Source organism: Pituophis catenifer, unplaced genomic scaffold (assembly GCF_029215685.1).
Source record: "Pituophis catenifer annectens isolate HBS135680 unplaced genomic scaffold, rPitCat1.0.hap2 SCAF_8, whole genome shotgun sequence".
Taxonomy (NCBI): domain Eukaryota; kingdom Metazoa; phylum Chordata; class Lepidosauria; order Squamata; family Colubridae; genus Pituophis; species Pituophis catenifer.
The window spans coordinates 10,567,723-10,590,035 of record NW_027256888.1 but is presented as its reverse complement, the minus strand read 5'-3'; the positions used below and the strand labels follow the sequence as shown (position 1 = coordinate 10,590,035).

The following is a 22,313-nucleotide window of genomic DNA, read 5'->3' as shown; positions in this document are numbered from 1 at the left end:
ATAAAGATGGCTTCTGGAATTCTTTTCAAAACCTTTACCAGCAGGGGCCATAGAAGCTGTATGCATTTTTTTCTAGATCATAAAGTAATCTACTGATTCTTTACAAATATATGGGTACTTTCCTTCCTAGGGACAAATCAGGATGCACACCTGTGTATTGTCTCGATGCGTTTGTGTGTGAAGGTCTCATTGGGATAATGTGAGCCATATGGGTTGCTTGTGTACATCGGTTTTTGGTCTTCCTTCATGTTGCACCTGTGTGCATTAGTGTGTTAGTATGTACCAAGAAACACAGAACAGGCTGCATGTGCTCCCTTCTGGCTGTGTGATTGGGAAGTATGTTGAACGGGACTTCTACTGGCCAAAGGAATGTATTGAGGTAACTTTAGATGAATAGAATAGAATAGAATAGAATAGAATAGAATAGAATAGAATAGAATAGAATAGAATAGAATATGGAATAGAATACAATATAGAATATAGAATAGAATAGAATATGGAATAGAATATAGAATATAGAATATAGAAAATTAGAATAGAATAGAATAGAATAGAATAGAATAGAATAGAATATGGAATAGAATACAATATAGAATATAGAATAGAATAGAATAGAATATGGAATAGAATATAGAATATAGAATATAGAAAATTAGAATAGAATAGAATAGAATAGAATAGAATAGAATAGAATAGAATAGAATAGAATAGAATAGGATTTTTTATTGGTCAAGTGTGATTGGACACACAAGGAATCTGTCTTGGTGCATATGCTTTCAAAGTAATTAAAAGAAAGGATACGTTCATCAAGAATCATAAGGTACAACATTTAATGATAGTCATAGGGTACAAATAAGCAATCAGGAAACAATATCAGTATAAATCGTAAGGATACCAGCAACAAGGTTACAGTCATACAGTCATAAGTGGGAGGAGATGGGTGATAGGAGCGATGAGAAGATTAATAGTAGTGCAGACTTAGTAAATAGTTTGACAGTGTTGAGGGGATTATTTGTTTAGCAGAGTGATGGTGTTGGGGAAAAAACTGTCCTTGTGTCTAGTTGTTCTGGTGTGCAGTGCTCTATAGTGTTGTTTTGAGGGTAGGAGTTGAAACAGTTTATGTCCAGGATGCGAGGGGTCTGTAGATATTTTCACAGCCCTCTTTTTGACTCGTGCAGCATACAGGTCCTCACTGGAAGGCAGGTTGGTAGCCATTGTTTTTTCTGCAGTTCTAATTATCCTCTGAAGTCTGTGTCTGTCTTGTTGGGTTGCAGAACCAAACCAGATAGCTATAGAGGTGCAGATGACAGACTCAATCATTCCTCTGTAGAATTGGATCAGCAGAATATATGAATTATTTTCTTCACAGACCCCAGCCTAATCTGACTCATTTTTCAAATTTGATTTGTCCATTACTCTCTTCTCTCCTTACCTGATTTAGTCCCCATTTCAATTCAGCTTTTGGAAAATGACTCTGTTGTCAGACAGACAAGAGTTTTAAGCCCCTTTATATAATTTTCCTTCCAAAATTATCATGGTTTGGAACCAATTATAGGTGTGCAAGCGCCAAACAGAACGAACTAGCAATTTAGGCTGTCAGGACTGCATTGTGTCTAGCATGTGTAAATTTCCCTGACATTGTATGCCGTACACTAAATAGAAATAAATAGTTGTGATGACTCTCCGGGATGCTTCCCCAGATACCTCTCCACGTGTCAATTCGGAGAAGGGTGAACCAGTTCCAGGCACATCTGGAGGGGAGTTGGGCAATGGCTCTAAGCAGCTGTCTGAGAGGGATTTGGCTGAAGCACAGCTGTGGCAGGAGAGCCCTGAGGCTTCAGGTGGGGAAAGCACACAGCTGCAGCCAGCCAGTGATGAGGAAGAGGAACTGCCTTCTGCACCTGATCCAAGAACAACTAAGGCAGAGAAAAGGCAGGAGCAGAGGAGGTCAGCCAGATTACCTATGAGGAGGCAGCCTTTCCTTCCTTGATAGGCTGCACCGGAAGCTGGCTATTTAGAACAGCAGACAGATGGAGGCGATGCTGGGAACAACGTGTTCATTTCCTAGCTGCGTTTTTCCTGATTGTTGTGATCCCTGCCTTGCTTTGGGTTGACCTTGTGCCTTGACTTGGATTGTGCCTTGTGAACTCTGGATTTTTCTTGCTTCGTGGATCCTCTTGTGTTGTGGATTTAATTTTGCCTCGTGGGTTTATCTTGTTTGGGAAACTTTCAAGTGGATTCATTGGCCATTGCTCTCTGGACTAGCCTTGGTCTGCTTTTGACTGGATTTTGAGTTTTTGGTGAAGGGAATTACTGGGGAATATTAATAAACCCGCTAAACCACTGTTAGTTGTGCATGTGAGTTGGACAGCACAATAGAGTCAACATCAATAGACTAGTCTTTCCTAATCAATCAGGAATATGTGGTGTTTCATATGACATTGGAGGAGAGAATAAATCCAGGCTGAAGATCAATAAGGAAGAGGGAGGACTGTATTTTTGCAAAACAGATGTAATCATGTTTACCAGTGGTGGGTTTTAAATTTTTTTTCTACCGGTTCTGTGGGTGTGGCTTGGTGGGCATGGCATGGCTTGGTGGGCGTGGCAGGGGAAGGATACTGTAAAATCTCCATTTCCTCCCAATCATCTGGGACTTGGGAGGCAGGGAATAGATGGGGGCGGGGCCAGTCAGAATTTTTACTACCGGTTCTCCGAACTACTCAAAATTTCCGCTACCGGTTCTCCAGAACTGGTCAGAACCTGCTGAAACCCGCCTCTGATGTTTACTCATCATGAAATCAGTAAGGACCAAGTAAGTATCTACTGAGTTTTCATCTTCAAAAAGGTATTCAGAGTTGGACCTTGTTAGTTCTTGGGTGAGAGAACAGGATTAATTGAATCTGAAGTTTAGATAATGTCTAGAATGAGAAGCTGAAGAGAACTTCTGCAAAGACGACAGTGGCAGCTGCAGCCAAAATCTACCTGGATATGGCCATGAAGTTATCAGAAATTACACTCACTTCAAATTAACTTTTCTTAAATCCAGCACAGTCTACTTGCAATCAGAGACAGTAGGTTAAAAGGGTGCTAGTAACGCCTTCTTTATACTACCCTTCACTTGTAAAGAGCAACTGTTGATAACAAAGAGCATTATCTTACTATGCAATGGATGCAAAAATGACTCAGGAGTGTTAAGTCTACTTTGCTCATTTCCAACTGCACTTGATATGAACAGATGGCTTCCAATTTATTTAAAATAACCAGACAGGACTACCTTTATAAATAAACAATAGTTTTTAGTGTAGTTGGTCTGACATGGGGACTTCTTAGGTTGGACATGGCTTAGAAATCTTGAAATATTTTGTTCCTTTCTACAATAATAAAGATAAAGGTTCCCCTCGCACATATGTGCCAGTCGTTCCCGACTCTAGGGGGCGGTGCTCATCTCCGTTTCAAAGCTGAACAGCCAGTGCTGTCCAAAGACGTCTCCATGGTCATGTGGCCGGCATGACTCAATGCCAAAGGCGCACAGAACGCTGTTCTGTAACTTGTACTCGAATAAAGAGAAGATTTCCTTAAAAGATTGGCAGTTTGGAAATTCATTTATTTTGAGATAGCATCGAAGTCTGACAGCTGTTACCTTCCCACCAAAGGTGGTCCCTATTTTTCTACTTGCATTTTTTACGTGCTTTCGAACTGCTAGGTTGGCAGAAGCTGGGACAAGTAACGGGAGCTCACCCCATTACGCAGATTCAAACCGCCGAACTGCCGACCTTTTGATCGACAAGCGCAGCGTCTTAGCCACTGAGCCACCGCGCCCCCCTCTTTCTACAATAGGCCTCGATAAAAAGGATGGATCTGGATTTTTACGCTTTGCATACATGTGTAGTGTCTGATGATGGATGTCTACATGTAAATTGGTAGCCAGGCTGACAGCTACCAAGAGGAAAGTTAAAATAATACTGGCAGTTAAAACATTTGAACTGCAGCCGACCTCAATGAAAACATGAAGTAGGAAGTATAATTTTAGAAACAAGCTACTCCTGAACCTTGACAAGATTAAATGAATACGAATCATCATGGATGCAGATGACTCCAGAAAGTAGATGATAACAGCTGACAGCCAAAAGAGATTCTCTTTAAAGTCTAGCTCAACAGGAATTCACTCTGTAAAACCGTAGGGTGTGCAAACAGTAGAGTTATAATGTGGGCCCAGTTTTGATCTGCCGTTGAGTCTTCAAAGCAGATGGGCCACATGTATCCTTCGTTTGAGGAGCTGAACATTCAAAATGTGTGGATGTGAACAAAGTTCTGGTTTTCCTTTGAATCGCTTGTTTGCCCAATTTTTTCAGCCCATGTGCAAGTTGTCCATGAATTTAGCATCCAGCTGAACTCATAGGCCTCGGGTAGTAAATCAAGACCACACATCTTGCTTCGCAGACATGCAACTCAAGATTGTGAGTGTGCATAAATTCACTAAATGTTCCATGCACGGAGGAAAATTATTTATGATTTTTTTCAGTCAATTGTATTCCCCCCCCCTTTTTTGGGGAAAATTCCCATTCATCACAACATTGCTTTAAATAAGTTAAAACTAAACGAGGGACATAGCATTTAATTTTGAAAGAAAGGCCATAATTGGGTGGAAAAGCCAAGTGATTGGGTTAGATGATCAAAAAGATGGAACATAGAACATAGAATAATAGAGTTGGAAGGGAACTTGGAGGTCTTCTAATCCAACCTCCCCCCCTTGCCCAGGGAAGGAGATACTATACCCGTGATGGCGATCCTATGGCACACGTGCCACAGGTGGCACGCGAAGCCATATTGGTGGGCACGTGAGTGTTACCCTAGCTCAGCTCTGGCACGCATGCGTGGGCTGGCCAACTGATTTTTGGGCCTTCCGGGCCCACCGCAAGTCAGGAAATGGGCCGTTTCCGGCCTCCGGAGGGCTTCCAGGGTGTGTGTGGGAAGGCTGTTTTCACCCTCCCCAGACTCCAAGAATGCCTCTGGAGCCTGGGGAGGGCGAAAAAACAGGCCCACCGTGCCATCGCGTGCCAAAAGTGTGGGGAGTGGGGGGGGAGTTCGTGCATGCATGCGCCGGGGGGGGCAGGATGCATTGAATTATGAGTGTGGGCACTCCTCTCGCTTTTGGCACGCGATGGCAAAAAGGTTAGCCATCACTGTCCTATACCATTCCAGACTTTCTTTGGGCTTGATGCAAGGGTGAAATTCAGTAGGTTCTGACAGGTTCTGGAGAACCAGTGGCGGAAATTTTGAGTAGTCCAGAGAGCCGGCAAATACTACCTCTGGCTGGCCCCAGGAGTGGGGAGGGAATGGGGATTTTGCAGTATCCTTCCCCGCTGGGGTGGAATGGATATTTTGCAGTATTCTTCCCCTGGAGTGGGGTGGAATGGATATTTTGCAGTATTCTTCCCCTGGAGTGGGTTGGAATGGAGATTTTGCAGTATCCTTTCCCTGGAGTAGAGTGGGAATGGAGATTTTGCAGTATCCTTCCCCTGGAGTGGGAATGGAGATTTTGCAGTATCCTTCCTCTGGAGTGGGGTAGAATGGAGATTTTGCAGTATCCTTCCCCTGGAGTAGAGTGGGAATGGAGATTTTGCAGTATCCTTCTCCTGGAGTGGGTTGGAATGGAGATTTTGCAGTATCCTTCCCCTGGAGTGGGGTGGAATGGAGATTTTTTGCAGTATCCTTCCCCTGGAGTAGAGTGGGAATGGAGATTTTGCAGTATCCTTCCCCTGGAGTGGGGTGGAATGGAGATTTTGCAGTATCCTTCCCCTGCCACGCCCACCACGCCACGCCCACAGAACCGGTAGGGAAAAATTTTGAATTTCACCCCTGGCTTGATGGGATGGATACACGTAATCATAGAAAGAACAACAGAACAGAATAATAAGAGTTAAAAGGAACCCGGAGATCCTCCAGTCCTACCCCACCCAAGCAGGAGACCCTATACCATTTCCGACAAATGATTGTCCAGTCTCTTCTTAAAAGCTTCCAGTGATGCAGTCCCAACAACTTTCAGAGGAAAGCTGTCCCACGGATTAATTGTACTCACTGTCAGGAAATTTCTCCTTAGTTGTAGGTTGGATTTCTTTTTAATGATCTTCTACCCATTGCTTCTTGTCCTGCCCTCAGCTGCTTTTGAGAATAAGTTGATTTCTTCTTCTCTGTGATAACCCCTCAAGTTCTGGAAGATTGCTATCATATCACCCTTAGTCTTTTCATTAGACTAGACAGACCAAGTTCCCTCAATCATTCATTGTACGATTTAGTCTCCAGGCCCCCTAATCATCTTTGTTGCTCTTCTCTGCACTCTTTCCAGGGTCTCAGCATTTATTATTATTATTATTTTTTGTATTGTGGTGACCAGAACTGAATGCAGCATTCCAAGTGTGGTCTCAGTAGCGCAGTATTGTAGGAAGTTAGCACCCACCCCTCTCCTAGAAGAATGAAATATTTTAGGAAATACTGAAAGGGGCAGAATATTATGTTTCCCTGGATGAGAAACGGAGAAACATGTTTTAAAGACTAAGGAGCTTCCTGCCTCCCCTCCACCTTTGTCAATGGGCCATTAAGGCCTCAGCCAAGCTCACTCATTTCCGCCCCCCCCCCCCGCCACCTTTGTCAATGGACCATCATCTGCAACATAATAGGACCCATCTAGCAACAGAAACTCACCACATGGCACCTGGGAAGATTACATCAGCCAGCAAAGCTAGCCAAGACCCCCACCCCCTGGGAGTCTGACAACCACAGGATACTCTTCCTGTGCCCCAGGAAGTTCAAAGCACAGAGAGGGCATAAAACCAAGGCACGTTCAGCATCTCGGCCCCTTTCTGTTCAGGAACTCAAACCATGTGATCCTGTCCACCATTAAACCATCTTTCCAAGCAGTCTCCATGTTTCCAGTGTCTTTTTCCCCACTTGGAACTGAATCCAGATTTGTTCTTCCAACAGTATAATGCAGCACCATCACTTCATGTGATACTATCCCTCTGTTGATGTAGCCTAGTTAGATGTTCTAGGTTTCTAAGCTAGCATGGGAAGTAAAACAAACAAATCACGGAATGGAACAGCAACAACTTCTGTCCCGCCATGCAGAAAATTATCTAAGTGGATCCAATATGCATTCAGCCATTAAGCTTGATTCATGGCAGACTTTATTATTTTATTGCATTTTTAAATCCTACAGTAGGATATAAGTTGGAAAAAAATGATTACCTGCCTCTGAAGCAATCAGATTTTCAACGTTTTCTCGTTCCCGTTCAACATGGTTAGCCACAGCACTGCCACTTTTTGTCCTTCGAAGGACATTGAGAGCTCTGTTTATCTTTTTAAAAGATCTGCTTCGTACTGTAGAACGCTCAAAGCGTGAAGTTGTGACTGAAGAGGAAGAAGACAGAGAATATTTAGGCTTGGGCTGATTACAGAAAATCTTATTTATTCCAAGGGCTGCTAAAATGAAGATAACCTAGAAGTAAGGAAGACTTAAACCTTATTCCATTATTGGACAAGAGCCTTAGTATATGTTAGCCAGTGGAAAGTCAGCATAACATAGTATCTTGGTGTTAGAAATTCTGTTTATATAACGCACCACACAGAGCAAACATAGAGTACAGTCACCATGTGCTTTACTGCTCAACTATTTTACTGTAACAGGAAACAGGAAACTCTACTTAGAACAAAAGAGCATAGAGTATATATACCATAAATCCCAAACAAGTAAATACTGCCATCTACTGGCTAAATATTACTGTAGGTGTTGCATAAAAATACATTCCAACAATGAATTCCAACACTTGGGTACTAGACTTGGACAACAAGTAAATTCAAGTCCATACTTGTTCAGACTTGTTTGTGGGTATTGCCAAGACACATCCGTCTTATAGGATATTGTATCTCCCTCTCATAGTCATAAAAATGAAGGAGAATGCTATATAAAACTGCATGGAGGAAACTGAATGGATGAATGAATAAATAAGTAAATAAATTTTGGAAATTTCCATAACGACATAGTAGAATATCATTTTGACCATCATCAATAATAAAATGATGGGAATATATGCTACAGTCAAAGTTACCGAATGGGTATTTAAAATATACTAAATTAAGAAAAGGTCCTTTGAAAGAAAGCTATGATACTGACTCCAAGTTCACTAGAATAGCCCCTTATCTTTCAGAACAATTCCACAAATTTCAGCCCAATTTTTTAAATAGTATACGTGAGTACTGTAGATATTCAAGAATTCTGCTCAGTCTGCCTTTCAAAGTGAACTCATCAGATTTGCAGCTCAAGAAAGTAAGAACGCAGATCTGGTTTGCGTTCTGTACTTCTCCAGGTTTTGGAAGGCAATTCTTAGCTCAGAGAAATAACAACATTCAAATAAAAATGTGAACTTCAACCGTTAGTGGCATTTGGAATGAACTTTTAGTTTGTCCAGTCCTTTGTATATGCAACAAATCAACGTGGAAGAGGGTGTAACCTCTTAGAGCATGATTTTGAAAACCCAAGGGGACAATTATCAAAAGGAGAAGCTGCCAAAAGATTTATCTCTCTTTTTTCATTGTTATATTTAAACCCCACCAGGTCTTCAAAAGTTCATAGGGGTTTTCCTTCGTTTTATTCTCAAAACAGCCTTGGTAAAAATGATTAGGGCTAAGAGAGAGCAACCAACCCAAAATCACTCAGTGAATTCCCACAGAAGAGGGTGAATTTAAATCTGAGTTTACCCTGTCCAACATATATATATATATATATATATCAGTGGTGTAATTCACATTTTTTTTACTACCGGTTCTGTGGGCGTGGCTTGGGGGGCGCAGCAGGCGAAGGATACTGCAAAATCTCCATTCCCACCCCCATTCTGGGGCCAGCTGGAGGTGGTATTTGCCGATGTAGCGGTATGTGATTAGGCTTAAATAAATTAAAAATGCATTCTATATTGTTAGATGTCAGATGGAAAGCATAAAGAGCAAACAGTGAAGAGGGCATCAAATAATTAAATTCAAATTTCTTTGTAATGTTTGAAAGCTTAGAGGAGTCCTATTCTTTCGAAGTTTCAAACGTAGTTTTAATGAGAGAGTCCATTTGGTGCACAGGTAGTCCTCAATTTACGATGATAATTGAACCCAAAATTTCTGTTATTAAGTGAGATATATTTCTAAAGTTGAGTTTTGCCCCGTTTTATGATCTTTCTTGCCAGAGTTGTTAAGTGAATCACTGCCATTGTTAACTTAGTAACACAGTTGTTAAGTGAAACTGGCTGTCCCATTGATTTTGTTTGTCAGAAGGTTGTTGGTTGCCCTCTCCCCTCTTTGGAAGAGCTTTCATAGCTCCCGCTACCTTAAGAAAGTTGAAAACATTCTTAAAGATCCATCTCATTCTGGGCACCCTTTTTTTTGAACTATTACCATCTGGCAGACGGTACAGGATAATATAAACAAGGACAAACAGAATGAAAAACAGCTTCTATCCCAGGGCAGTAACCATATTGAATTCTACTAGTGCAATATTAATGCAATATCAGGGGTTTTCAATTCAATTGTATAGAATGTGAAGGATGTGTGTTTGTGTTTTATTTTTATGGTTATAATCAAGGGTGAAATCCAGCAGGTTCTGACAGGTTCTGGAGAACCAGTAGTGGAAATTTTGAACAGTTTGGAGAACTGGCAGCGGAAATTTTGAGTAGTTCGGAGAACTGGCAAATACCACCTCTGGCTGGCCCCAGAGTGAGGTGGGAATGGAGATTTTGCAATATCCTTCCCCTGGAGTCGGGTGAGAATGGAAATTTTGCAGTATCCTTCCCCTGTCATGCCCCAAGCCATGCCCACCAAGCCACACCAAGCCCACCAAGCCACGCCCACAGAACTGGTAGTAAAAAAAATTGGATTTCACTATTGGTTATAATGTACACTGAAGATGGCATTTAATTTCGTTGTGCAAATGACAATAGTAAACTAACTAACTACAAGGAACCGTTGTTAAGTCCCCCTTGTTCAGTGCCATTGTAATTTTGAATGATCACTGAAGAGTGGTTGTTCAAAAGGATACCTGTAATAGCAAATTATTTCTGACAATTTTGCCAAGAAAAAGACCTCCAAGTTTCCTTCCATCCCTGTTATTCTATATTCTGTTCTCTATAAGAGGGTTTGCTTCAGACAGTTGCCAGGAATCAACTCAAAAGCGCACAGAGACACACACCACCACAATTTTAGCAATGTATTACTAACAGCCTGCTAGTAGTAGGCTGCTACACAACATTCTCTCGATCTTGCTTCATATACAGTACAAAATAATATATTTACAGACTTAAACATTCTCAACACATAATTAAAAATCAGAAGTGATTTTCATACATAGATACCCTGTTTCTCCCAAAATAAGACATCCCCTAATAATAAGCCCAATCGGGCTTTTGAGCGCATGGCAATAAGGCTGAGGGATTATTTCAGGGCTTCAAAAAAATATAAGACAGGGTCTTATTTTCAGGGAAACATGGTAGATAGATAGATAGATAGATAGATAGATAGATAGATAGATAAATAGATAGATACCCTGTTTTCCCCAAAATAAGACATCCCCTGATAATAAGTCCAATCGGGCTTTTGAGTGCATGGCAATAAGGCTGAGGGATTATTTCAGGGCTTCAAAAAAATATAAGACAGGGTCTTATTTTCAGGGAAACATGGTAGATAGATAGATAGATAGATAGATAGATAGATAGATAGATAGATAGATAGATAGATAGATACCCTGTGTCCCCCAAAATAAGACATCCCCTGATAATAAGTCCAATCGGGCTTTTGAGCGCATGGCAATAGGGCCGAGCGCTTATTTCAGGGCTTCAAAAAAATATAAAACAGGGTCTTATTTTCAGGGAAACATGGTAGAGAGAGAGATAGATAGATAGATAGATAGATAGATAGATAGATACCCTGTTTTCCCCCAAAATAAGATATCCCCTGATAATAAGCCCAATCGGGCTTTTGAGCGCATGGCAATAAGGCTGAGGGATTATTTCAGGGCTTCAAAAAAATATAAGACAGGGTCTTATTTTCAGGGAAACATGGTAGAGAGATAGATAGATAGATAGATAGATAGATAGATAGATAGATAGATATCCTGTGTCCCCCAAAATAAAACATCCCCTAATAATAAGCCCAATCGGGCTTTTGAGCGCATGGCAATAAGGCCAAGCGCTTATTTCAGGGTTCAAAAAAAATATAAGACAGGGTCTTATTTTGGGGGGAACACGGTAGAAGAATTTGATCCCCCAATATTGGTTCCTCATGGAATAACTACTTCCTTCTCCTGATTTTTTTTTAAATTTATTTTTTGCTTTTCGAAAAGCTGCATTTTGCACATTTATAATGTCCTGTGTTGTGTATAAATAGCATGAAATGTTTCCTGGCCTACAAAATTTAACTAAACCGTGGCCGTTTAGAAACAGGTCTACTGCATCTAAGATGCTCTCCTGTTGGGCTTCTTACTTCTAGGTTGCTGGCTTGTATAAAGATTGGTGGAGTTGGCTCCTGGCGGGATGTCCTCAAAGTTAGCACTGAAGGCAGGATTAATTAGCCCTGGTTCATCGGTCATTAAGGCAATTGTGGCAGCAGCGGAGAACTCAGATCCAAGGGCAGATACCGTTAAAGCAGCATTTAAATCAGCAGATCCAGCTAGGGAACATCTCTTCCTCTCCTTGGTGAAGCCATAATGAGATGCCCCTCTGCACCTAAGGAAATTTAAAGACGACAGAACTTAAAACAGTGATGGCTAACCTTTTTGCCGTTGTGTGCCAAAAGCGTGGGGAGCTTTGGGGGGGGTCGTGCACGTGTGTGTCCACACCAATAATTCAATGCACCCCACCCCTCCAGCGCATGTGTGCGTGACCCCCTCCGCACTCCTCCATGCATGCGATGGCACATTGGGCCCTGTAGGCCCATTTTTCACCCTCCCCAGGCTCCAGAGGCTTTCTTGGAGCCTGGGGAAGGTGAAAACAGCCTTCCCCACCCTCCAGGAGGATCTCCGGAGGCCGGAAAGAGCCCGTTTCCTGACTTCCGGTGGGCCCGGAAGGCCTGAAAATCAGCTGGCCAGTGCACGCATGCATGCTGGAGCTGAGCTAGGGCAATGCTCGCGTGCCCACAGATATGGCTCCGTGTGCCACCTGTGGCACATGTGCCATAGGTTCGCTATCACAGACTTAAAACAAAAATTGCTAAAATGAATGGAGACAGGTAACTTCTTCCAAAAATTCAAATTTTGGGTGGGGAAGGGGAAGCAGAGGTGGATTTCAGCAGGTTCTGACCAGTTCTGGAGAACCAGTAGTGGAAATTTTGAGTAGTTCAGAGAGCCGGTAAATACCACCTCTGACTGGCCCTGCCCCCATCTATTCTCTGCCTCCGAAGTCCTAGTTGATCAGGAGGAAATGGGGATTTTGCAGTAACCTTCCCCTGGATTGGGGAGGGAATGGAGATTTTAGGGTATCCTTCCCCTGCCACACCCACCAAGCCACGCCCACCAAACCATTCCTCACCCACCAAGCCATGCCCACAGAACCGGTAAGTAAAAAAATTTGAAACCCACCACTGGGGGGGGAGGGAAATGACACTGAGTTAGTTTCCCATTTTTAGTTTTCGGCACCGTCCCCAAATGAAGAAGCATTAAGACGTTTTAGCAGATTACCCCCAGTTTTTCTTTGTCAAACTATGAATACATACCAAGTAGATAAAGATCATATAAAGAGAATGTCTGAGGATAGACTTGCAAAACAAATATATGAGGGAAGAAAGAACGAATGGGCCAAGAAGAAAAGGAAGGGGCTAACAGATAGATTAACAGATTACCAGAGTTGGGGGGGACCTTGTAGGTCATCTAGTCCAACCCCCTGCCCAAGCAGGAGACCCTACACCATTTCTGACAGATGGCAGTCCAATCTCTTCTTGAAAGCCTCCAGTGATGAAGCTCCCCCAACTTCTGAAGGCAACTACCTTTCATTGGTTGATTGCTCTCACTGTCAGAAAATGTCTCCTTATTTCTAGTAGTGTAGCCTTTATTGTCATTGTACATCATGTATACAACGAAATTGGTTTTAGCCTCACTGGTGCAATCCATGACAAAAAATACAAACAATTTAAATAGTATAAAGAACAATTCGTATGCAAGTAATTGAGGGGGGAAAAAACATAGTCATATGTTTCCACGTGTGCATGGAGTGATTGTGGTTGTGTTTAAGAGTGTTGTGGCTCCGTTACCTGAGCCTGTGTCATCGGCAGGAGAGGACTCCGAGAGTGAAGGAGAGGAGTTGGCAAGGCCTCCCTCTCCAGGACCCTCCTCTCTGGCAATGCCTTCGGTGTCCACCGAAGGGCAAGAGATAGGGCCGGGTCCAAGCACGTCCACGCAGCCACAGGTGGACAGTGATGAGGGTAATGAGTCTTGGCTGGATCCTCAGCAGCGTCGCAGAGATAAGCGCGCGCAACAGAAGAAGAGGCGTGCCAGAGATTAGGCTGAGTCACTGGACCACACCCCACAGGATATAAAAGGGGGTGAGGTGGCCATTCAGACTCTGTGACAGACAAAACTAACTACTATCGAGTCACATTTCATCTTTGGAAACAACATTATCGGCCTTGGATTTATTTTACGAAATGGACAATTCTTGACTGTGTGTATTTTGTTTATTGAGTAAAAGTTCTTGGCAAGCAGCTACTGGGTTGCTGCCAAGCGTCTTATCAGAAGAATTGGTTGTCTGCCAATTTATTTAACCCCCGGCTGTCTGTTTGTGTGCGTGTCTGAGACGGGGACAGAACAAAGAGTCTGACAGCCCAAGGATAGAAAATATTTTTAAACCTATTCATTCGGCTGCCTATGCTTCGATGTCTTCTGTCCGATGGTAGAAGTGCGAAGAGACACTGACCAGAAAGCGAATCAGTGATGGGTTGCCCCAGTTCGGACCAGTTCGTATGAACTGGTAGTAAAACCGGCGGGAGGCTCCGCCCACCGCCCCGGATGTAATCATCGGCGATCTGCGCATGTGATCCCGTTGCGAACCAGTAGTAAAGGTAAGTAGAACCCACCCCTGGTGTAAATTATCTCTGAGTATCTTCCACTGTCATCCACTGGTGTTAGAGGGATACCAATGGTTTCTTGTGCCAAATTGATCACTCTCTGTAGTGCCTTCCTGTCCTCAGCAGTTAAACTTTCCAGGTTGAATTAGTTTCAGTTTCCATCCATTATTCTTTGTTTGGCCTTCAGGTGCTTTGGAAAAAAGCTTGACCTTCTCCTCTCTGTGGCAGCCCCTCAAAATATTGGAAGACTGCTATCATGTCTCCCCTGGTCCTTCTCTTCTCTTCACTAGACTAGCCATGCCCAGTTCCTGCAACCGTTCAAACCTGTAACCGACTAAAAAAGTTGAGTTTGAACAGAGTTGCCAAGACCTTGAAAAAAGGGAGAGGCGAGAAGTTTAAAGAACAAAAGGCAAATTGCGAAGAAACAGCGCACGAATGTAGCGGAAACCATGATGGTTTGCAAGGAAGGCAAAATACGAAGAATAGCAAACGGAAGTTAAATCTAGTCATATATTCCTTTCTTTTTCTCTTATGTCCCTCGCTCCGTTTGCTTTTCTTTCTTTCTTTCTTTCTTTCTTTCTTTCTTTCTTTCTTTCTTTCTTTCTTTCTTTCTTTTTCACCCTTTTCTCCGCCCTTTGAGCAAGGGCTGACTCTGAAAGGGAGTTGTGTGATGGACAGGCAAATATGTTATTATAACCAGCAAAGCTTGAGGGCCTGGCATCTTTTCGTAGGCTTTAGCAGGAGCGGAAGAGCAGGGGACGGTCCTTCCAGTAAGGAGGGATTACATGATTAATTCACACCGAAAGCCTCCTCTTGTTTAAAGAGATCGATTCGGGGAACACAGGCCCAATTGTAGCTGGAATTTCACTGGATCGGAAACAGAGAGAGACTAAGCTAGCCTGGCAGGTGACTGACCCAAACAAAGGAGAGAGTTATAATCATGGGGTTTTTTTTGTCTCTGGCTAATGAAAGAGGGCAATGTGTGGCCAGAAAACTGGATTGAGTCAGCTGATGTTTGAGGAAAGAATAAAGCCACTCATACTGGGGGCTGCCGAGTCCCCCACCATGACAAAACGGGAACTGTCGCAACAGCCGTGACTTCACCAGGGGACGGACAGCTGCCCGCCAGATTTGGGATTCCCAGTGTTTTTTTTTTTTTTTTCCAAAAGACTGTTCCAGAAACAATTGGGAAATAAAACCTGTTTGCTTTGCAGAATTAGAATGCAGGCTTAGTCTAGCTAACAAAAGGGCCCTCGTGTAGAATCCAACTCTTTTCCCCCTGAAGTCAAATGCTTATTCTCTCCCCTCCCCTCCGTTTCTTATTTCTTTCAACTTTTCAAATCACAAGCTTCGCGAGGCTTCTCTTTTCTATTAGAAGCTGTAAAATATACACTGTCATTTATTGCTTTTATAACAGGCTTCCGTTTCTGGTGAGTCAAGTGTAAGAGTTGCATTTGGCTTAAATCAGCCCCCCCCACCCACCCAAATTTTTCTTTCCCCAATGGATTCTTGGATCCTGAACTCAATTTTAAGGCAGTGGTTTGCACAGTCGCTCATTAATATATTCAACTTTCTATATAAATATTCTTGGGATGTACACAAGGTAGATATTTAAGCAGCAATTACACAGAAACAGAAGATATTAAGATAATAAAAAGAGCCTTGATAGTACAGTGGTCTAAGCACCCTGTTATTAACACAGCTGCCTGCAATTACTGCTGGTTCGAATCTCTCCAAGGCTCGAGGTTGACTCAGCCTTCCATCCTTTCTAAGGTAGGTGAAATGAGGACCCAGTTTGTGGGGGCAATAAGCTGACTTTGTATAAAATATACAAAAGAATGAAGGCTATTGCTTAACGCATTGTAAGCCGTCCTGAGTCTCCGGAGAAGGGCGGCATATAAATCAAATTAAAAAAAAAAATAATCTACTAGACAGAAACTATCTGCAATAAAAGGCTGTAGAGATTCTCAGTCTTCCAGGTCATTCGGTTGTCCCAAAGGCGCTTTTTCAGGAGGCAACCGGACCTTCTTTTTTTTTTTCTTTGAAGACATTTTGCTTCTCATCCAAGAAGCTTCTTCCACTCTGACAGGACGGTGGGGAATGGAAGGATTTGTATTTCTTGCAGGCAGCTGGTCATTTGCATCCTTTTAGATCAGGGGTCACCAACCTTTCGGACCTCAGGGACCACTAAATTCATAATTGTAAATCCCGCGGACCACTAAAATGATCTGCCTAATGACTGGGTGGTTGGGCGTGGCTAGGTGGTCATGTGACTGTGTGGGCGTGGCCAGCTTAATGTCACTCACGTCAAGGGGTGCCTCTCCAGCCTCTAAGACCTCCAAGGTCCCTTCCAACTCTGCTATTCTATTCTATTCTATTCTATTCTATTCTATTCTATTCTATTCTATTCTATTCTATTCTATTCTATTCTATTCTATTCTATTCTATTCTATTCTTCTACATTTTTTAAGGAAGGCATATTTTAGCCAATTTATCCACCCAGGAGAAGAAATAGAACTTGGAAGTATTTCAAAATGATAGAGGAAGAATTTCAAAAGCAATTTGTACTACAGGATGTGGAGAAAGAAACTATTCCAAAGGCCCCATGTGTGCCCAAGGCCTCTGGGTTGTGACCATTTTTGTTGCAACGGCTATAATCCTATACTTAATTGTGTTACTCTCCACAAACCCACCCACCATTGACAGAGTCTGCCCATAATGCACAAGGGGTTTGCCCATAATGCACAAGTGAGCCTAAAATTTCTGTTGCTAAGTGTTGTAAAGTGGCTTTTGCCCCATTTTACCACAGTTCAGTGGTAGGTTCCTCCCGGTTCGGCCGAGCCGGTAGCGGTGACGATATGACGTCACCGAACCGGTTCTCTTTGTTCGGGAGCTGGGCCCTCCCGCCCCTGCCCCCCACATTATTCTTACCTTTTATTTGGCCCCGCCCCCAATCTATTCGCTGCCTCTCGAGTCCCAGCTGATCAGCTAGAAGGAAAAAAACTGTTTAAACTCTTGCTGCGGGGCTTCAAAGGGCCGCCCTACAGTGTTAAAAGGCAGTGCGGTGGTAGACCGCTGCCTCCAAAAACAAATGAGTAGACCGGTGCCTCCAAAAACAAATGGGTAGAACGGTACAGCCCTGTAAACAGTTAAAAGCCTGGTAGACCAGTACCTCTGCTAAATCCTAAAGAATTGTCACATGACCATCAAGCCACGCCCACAAAATAAGCCACGCCCACAGAACCGGTAGTAAAAAAATTTAGAACCCACCCCTGCCACAGTTGCTAAGTGAATCACTGCCGCCATTAAGCTAGTAACACTATTGCTAAGTGAATTTGGTTTCCCTGTTGATTTTGCTTGTAAAAAGGTCGCAAAAGGGGATTGCATGACCCTGGAACACTGCAACAGTCATAACTATGAGATAGTGGCAAACCGCTGAATTTTGATCACAGGATCAGTTGTTTAAGTGTGACGAACAGTCATAAAGTCACTTTTTCCACTTTTGCCGTTGTAACTTTGAACAGTCACTAAAGGACGAGGACAATCTGTACATACACTTTGGGCCCCTATGGGGCTGCTTCTTTTCCTCCAGTGCATCTGTAAAGGCAGAGGCCTTTGCTTCTGTATTTAAAAATAACCGAATTGTCTTCTTTCCTTGAACCTCAGTTCAGATTAACTTACTTTACAATTCAGAGGTAAAGCTAAAACATTTTGATCTCTTGGAGAAGAGAGGAGAAGAAAGTGAGTAGCACTTGAACCCAAGGTCCATAATTTTATTCCCCGACTTAGTGTCACTAGCACCATTACACTATCAGAACTATTTTATCAGAACTGCAATAGTAATTACACTCAAGAGCAAGGCAACCAAATACGGCCACTAGATGGCTGCAAAGAGATATCTAAGATGGGAACTCTGTGTCCACCTTGTGGCCATCTAAGGTTCTGCAGCCCAGATCTAGTACTGGAATCTAGTTGGATTGTAATTTGCTTTGCACAAGCACAACATTCCTCTGTGTGCATTAAAGTAACCACACTCAGATTTATAAGCAAACCTGGAAAGAAGAAGAAGATGCTTTAGGAACCTTCTTATTAAAGATAATAGGTCTCTCAAAGCAGCGGCACTGAAAAAAATGGAGCACAGAGCTGTTGTGAGCAAACTTGAATAATATCTGAAGAACTTTCTCCCAATCTCTTTTTTTAAAGAACGCATGGCCCTGTTAGAAAAACTATACTCTTTCCTTCCAGATTCCCATTGCCTTTCTGGGCAAAGTTGTGGTAGCCACATAAGCTTTAAATTCTCCTTAGTACTCCTGGAGTGGGTATCGTTAACCAAACCTTACAGCTTAAAATGCTGCGATTGGGCCCTGAGGATTTTTTTTTAAAGAGGTGAGACTCCAGACTCCATTGATATTCTGGCTTTGCTCCCTTGAGACGGCCAAGAGACGCCTGAGGCAGATCACCGAAAACAACTGAATACTGTCTTTACACCTCTGTATTTGATGGAACGTGGTGTTAATCGCCTCCCAGAAGTCTGGATTTACTGACATTTACCTCTGACCTTGGTGACCTAAAAGCCTCAGACCTTAAACAGCCACTGGCTCTTTTAGGTACGGACATTACAATGGACAGCACATCCCGATGAGACGCTAGCCATAAATAATCTGCTGCGGTCCAAAGAAACCACATTAAATTCAGCCAGGGGTTTGTTAAAAATTTAAAAGAAGACAGTCAATTTTCCCCGTGACTGGTGCGAGGGAAGCTAGATGGATGGAAAGGAATATTGGCAAGAAAGATTTCTAATTAAAACATAAAAAAGGATCCGTTAAGATAGACAATGGTTCTTTTTTGACCTGTTAAATTCACAGGCTGACCTTTCGTAACTTACAAAGAATCATTCTGAAGAAAATGCAAAGGAAGGGTGTGTGCCTATAACCCTGAAACTGTGGGGTGTGCTTGGACGTCCCTTCCCCATCTCACTTATTTTTTGGTTTTCAGAGCCGACTTTTCTGGACCTCACCGCTAGCATATGGTACACCTTAAAACAGTAGACTTTTTTTTTTCCTAACGACATGAGAATACACCACTTCATCACTGGAAGCTTTCAAGAAGAGACTTAAGGAATCTACTCCATAAGTAGACTCAAGTGGTCCATAACTGGAAGCTTTCAAGAAGAGACTGGACTGCCATCTGTCAGAAATGGTGTAGGGTCTCCTGCTTGAGCAGGGGGTTGGACTAGATGACCTCCAAGGTCCCTTCCAACTCTGTTATTCTGTTATTTTGTTATTCTGTTAATTTGAGAGGAGGTGGCAATTTATTTAGGCTACAGAATATAGCCTAAATATAGAATATTTATATATTTACACATTCTATATTCCAGAATATAGCTATAAGCAAAGAAATCTGTTCGCTAACTTTTCAGCTGAGATATTTACCATGCAATCAAACTTGCTGAAATCCAAACCTGTATACTGTATTTATTTATTTTATTTATTTTGCTTTAATTTATATGCCGCCCTTCTCCGGAGACTCAGGGCGGCTTACAATGCGTTAAGCAATAGTCTTCATACTTTTGTATTTTTTATACAAAGTCAGCTTATTGCCCCCACAAACTGGATCCTCAATTTATCTACCTTAGAAAGGATGGAAGGCTGAGTCAACCTTGAGCCTGGTGAGAATTGAACTCGCAGTAATTGCAGGCAGCTGGAAGCTAAATACTACCTTTTAACAGTAGCATTAGTCTGCTGCGCCACTCAGGCGCATATAATCAAACTTAACAGTTTGGGCTACTGTTTGGAGCTAGAAGAATTTAACCAAATTTAATTAAATATTATGTTTTATCTTATTTTTATTATTTTCCTCAGGCTTTTGGAACAGTTAGGCGAAATATTCAAATATATAAATCAATGTGAAGACCGCTGAACAAAAAAAAAAAAAAAAAAAAAAAACCTGTTGGAAGGAGAAGACTTTCCTTCCGACAATTGTTAAGTGGATCACTACAGTTCTTAAGTTAGTAACAAGGTTGTTAAGTGAATCTGGCTTCCTTGTTGACATTGCTTATCGGTGTTCTGCCCCAGCTCTGGATTGCCAAGGATTGTGACACACACCAACGACATACCAAGAATAAACAAAGTCCGGCAAAGGTTGGCAACCAGCCCAGAAAACAAGATACGATAAGACACTCACTCTCCAAAATGCTCTGTAATAATTACACATTGTTTCCAGCAAGAAATTACTAACTGCGTGCGACTTAAATAGGCTAAGGGAGTGGCCAATTATCCTCAAACCTTACTCTCGAGGAGACCTCCTCCTCCTGAGTAGCCACTCCTGCCTTTTGGCAGCCCTGTGTGCTCGAGCATTGAGGAGAGGCTCCTCCACTTCACTCTCTCCACTGGAAGGAGCCTCTGGAGGTTCTGAAGGCCCTGGCTGAGTCTCTGTCTCTAGCACCACATCCTCTTCAGCCTCCTCGCTGTCCGACGCGAGCGCCGGCTGCGCAGGCTGCTGGCGCAACCCCACACCAGCCTCCTCCTCGTCGGGATCAGCCACGATCCGCGCAGGCCGCTGGCGGGCCACAACAGTCGGAAGGTCACAAAAAAGGATCACAAAACCCCAGGACATTGTAACCATCATAAATATGAGTCAGCTCTAAGTTGCCATCGGTTTTTCCACCAATTAAAAGTAAAACTTTATCACTTCCCCTCAGAGTCTCAGTCACATGGTCCAATCAGCATACAGCCCAGTTGCTAGGTGACCTGAGTCTCCACCTTTCAGGCACTTGCACCAAAGTCCTTGATTTCCAGAGGAAAGAATTTTATTTAGGCTACAACACTCCAACTAATCTCTACACCCCACTTCCTGGCCTCTTCACGCCAGGCTGTGTCAGCCCTGAAGCAGTGAGAAGAGAAAACTACAAAAAAATAAAATGCCCACAGTTCAGCCAACTTCAGAGTTGACACCTCTGAATTTTTGATCACAGGACCATGGGGGATGCATGCTGCATCAGTTCTAAGTGTGACGAACGGTCCTAAGTCACTTTTTCTTTCAGTGCTGTTGTAACTTTGAATGGTCACTGTTAGGTTCAGCTTGCAGCTTACTCCTAACTTGTTGGTCAGGTAATATATCTGTTTCTTTCAGAAACAACTGAGCCACGTAATCAGGGTTTGCTGAACCCTGTAATTAGGCTACAGTGCATAAATAAGCAGCACAGAGAAGCGTTCCTTCTTCCTGCTTCTTCCGGATTGATACCTGATTGTATCCTGTTGCTTACTGCGTCTGTTATATGGTACTGTATACCAAGAGCTACTAAAGTCTGTTTGCTTTGGTAAGGGAAGATACTTACTGGACTGATATTACTGTTTATGACCTTGGACTGTTTTACTTACACCGAGACTGCTTGTTATCTATAAAGTATTTTTCTCACACGAGCTGGATGTTTATCTCCTTCCCTGTGTGTTTCTGCTCTGCTCGTTGCACAAGCAACAAATACTTTTTACACACACCCTAACAGTCACTAAATGAACTGTTGTAAGTGGAGGACAATCTGTACATAAACTTTGGGCCCTTATATTGCTGCTGCTTCCCCTCCAGTGCATCTGTAAAAATACATCATTATGTCCGAACCCAGAGCAACATTATGTCTGAACCCAGAGCAACAGAATTGTCTTCTTTCCTTGAACCACAGTTCAGATTAACTTAGTTTACAATTCAGAGCAGTGGTGAAATGTAAAATTTGTTACTACCGGTTCTGTGGGCGTGGCTTGGTGGTGGCGGGAAATATGATTGAGTAGGTGTGGCCAACTTTTTTTTTTTTTTTTTTACTTTTAAAACCATTTTTTCTGCATCCTCTTCGGCTGAAGAGGTTGTAAAAAAAATGCTTTTAAAGCCTCTGACGATCCCAGCTGACTTGCCTGATCAGCAGAGGCTTTTTTTTTTTACTTTTAAAAGCATTTGAAGAAATTGTAGAAAAAATGCTTTTAATTTTTTTTAAAAAAGCTTCTGATGATCATGCGGTTCAGCTGGACATTGTGGTGGGGGGGGGGTAGGGATTTTTGCTACCGGTTCTCCGAACCACCTGCCTCCATCGCTACCGGATCAGGTGATCTGGTCCGAACTGGGAGCATTTCACCCCTGATTCAGAGGTAAAGATAAAACATCTTGATCTCTTAGAGAAGAGAGGAGAGAAGAGAAGAAGAAAGTACCACTTGAGCCCAAGATCCATATTTTTATTC

At 42.6% G+C, this 22,313-nt stretch overlaps 1 protein-coding gene across 1 annotated transcript in view; it reads right to left on the bottom strand.

The window, feature by feature from the left end:
* The window catches only part of LNX1 (ligand of numb-protein X 1), a 103,104-nt gene that overhangs the window by 51,253 nt on the left and 29,538 nt on the right, over positions 1-22,313 (bottom strand). Inside the window, exons 2-3 of the mRNA XM_070948543.1 lie at positions 11,515-11,756; positions 7,246-7,407 (exon numbers count right to left, since the gene is read on the bottom strand). Coding sequence (XP_070804644.1) covers positions 7,246-7,407; positions 11,515-11,756 — 404 coding nt within the window. The remainder of the gene's footprint in view (positions 1-7,245; positions 7,408-11,514; positions 11,757-22,313) is intronic.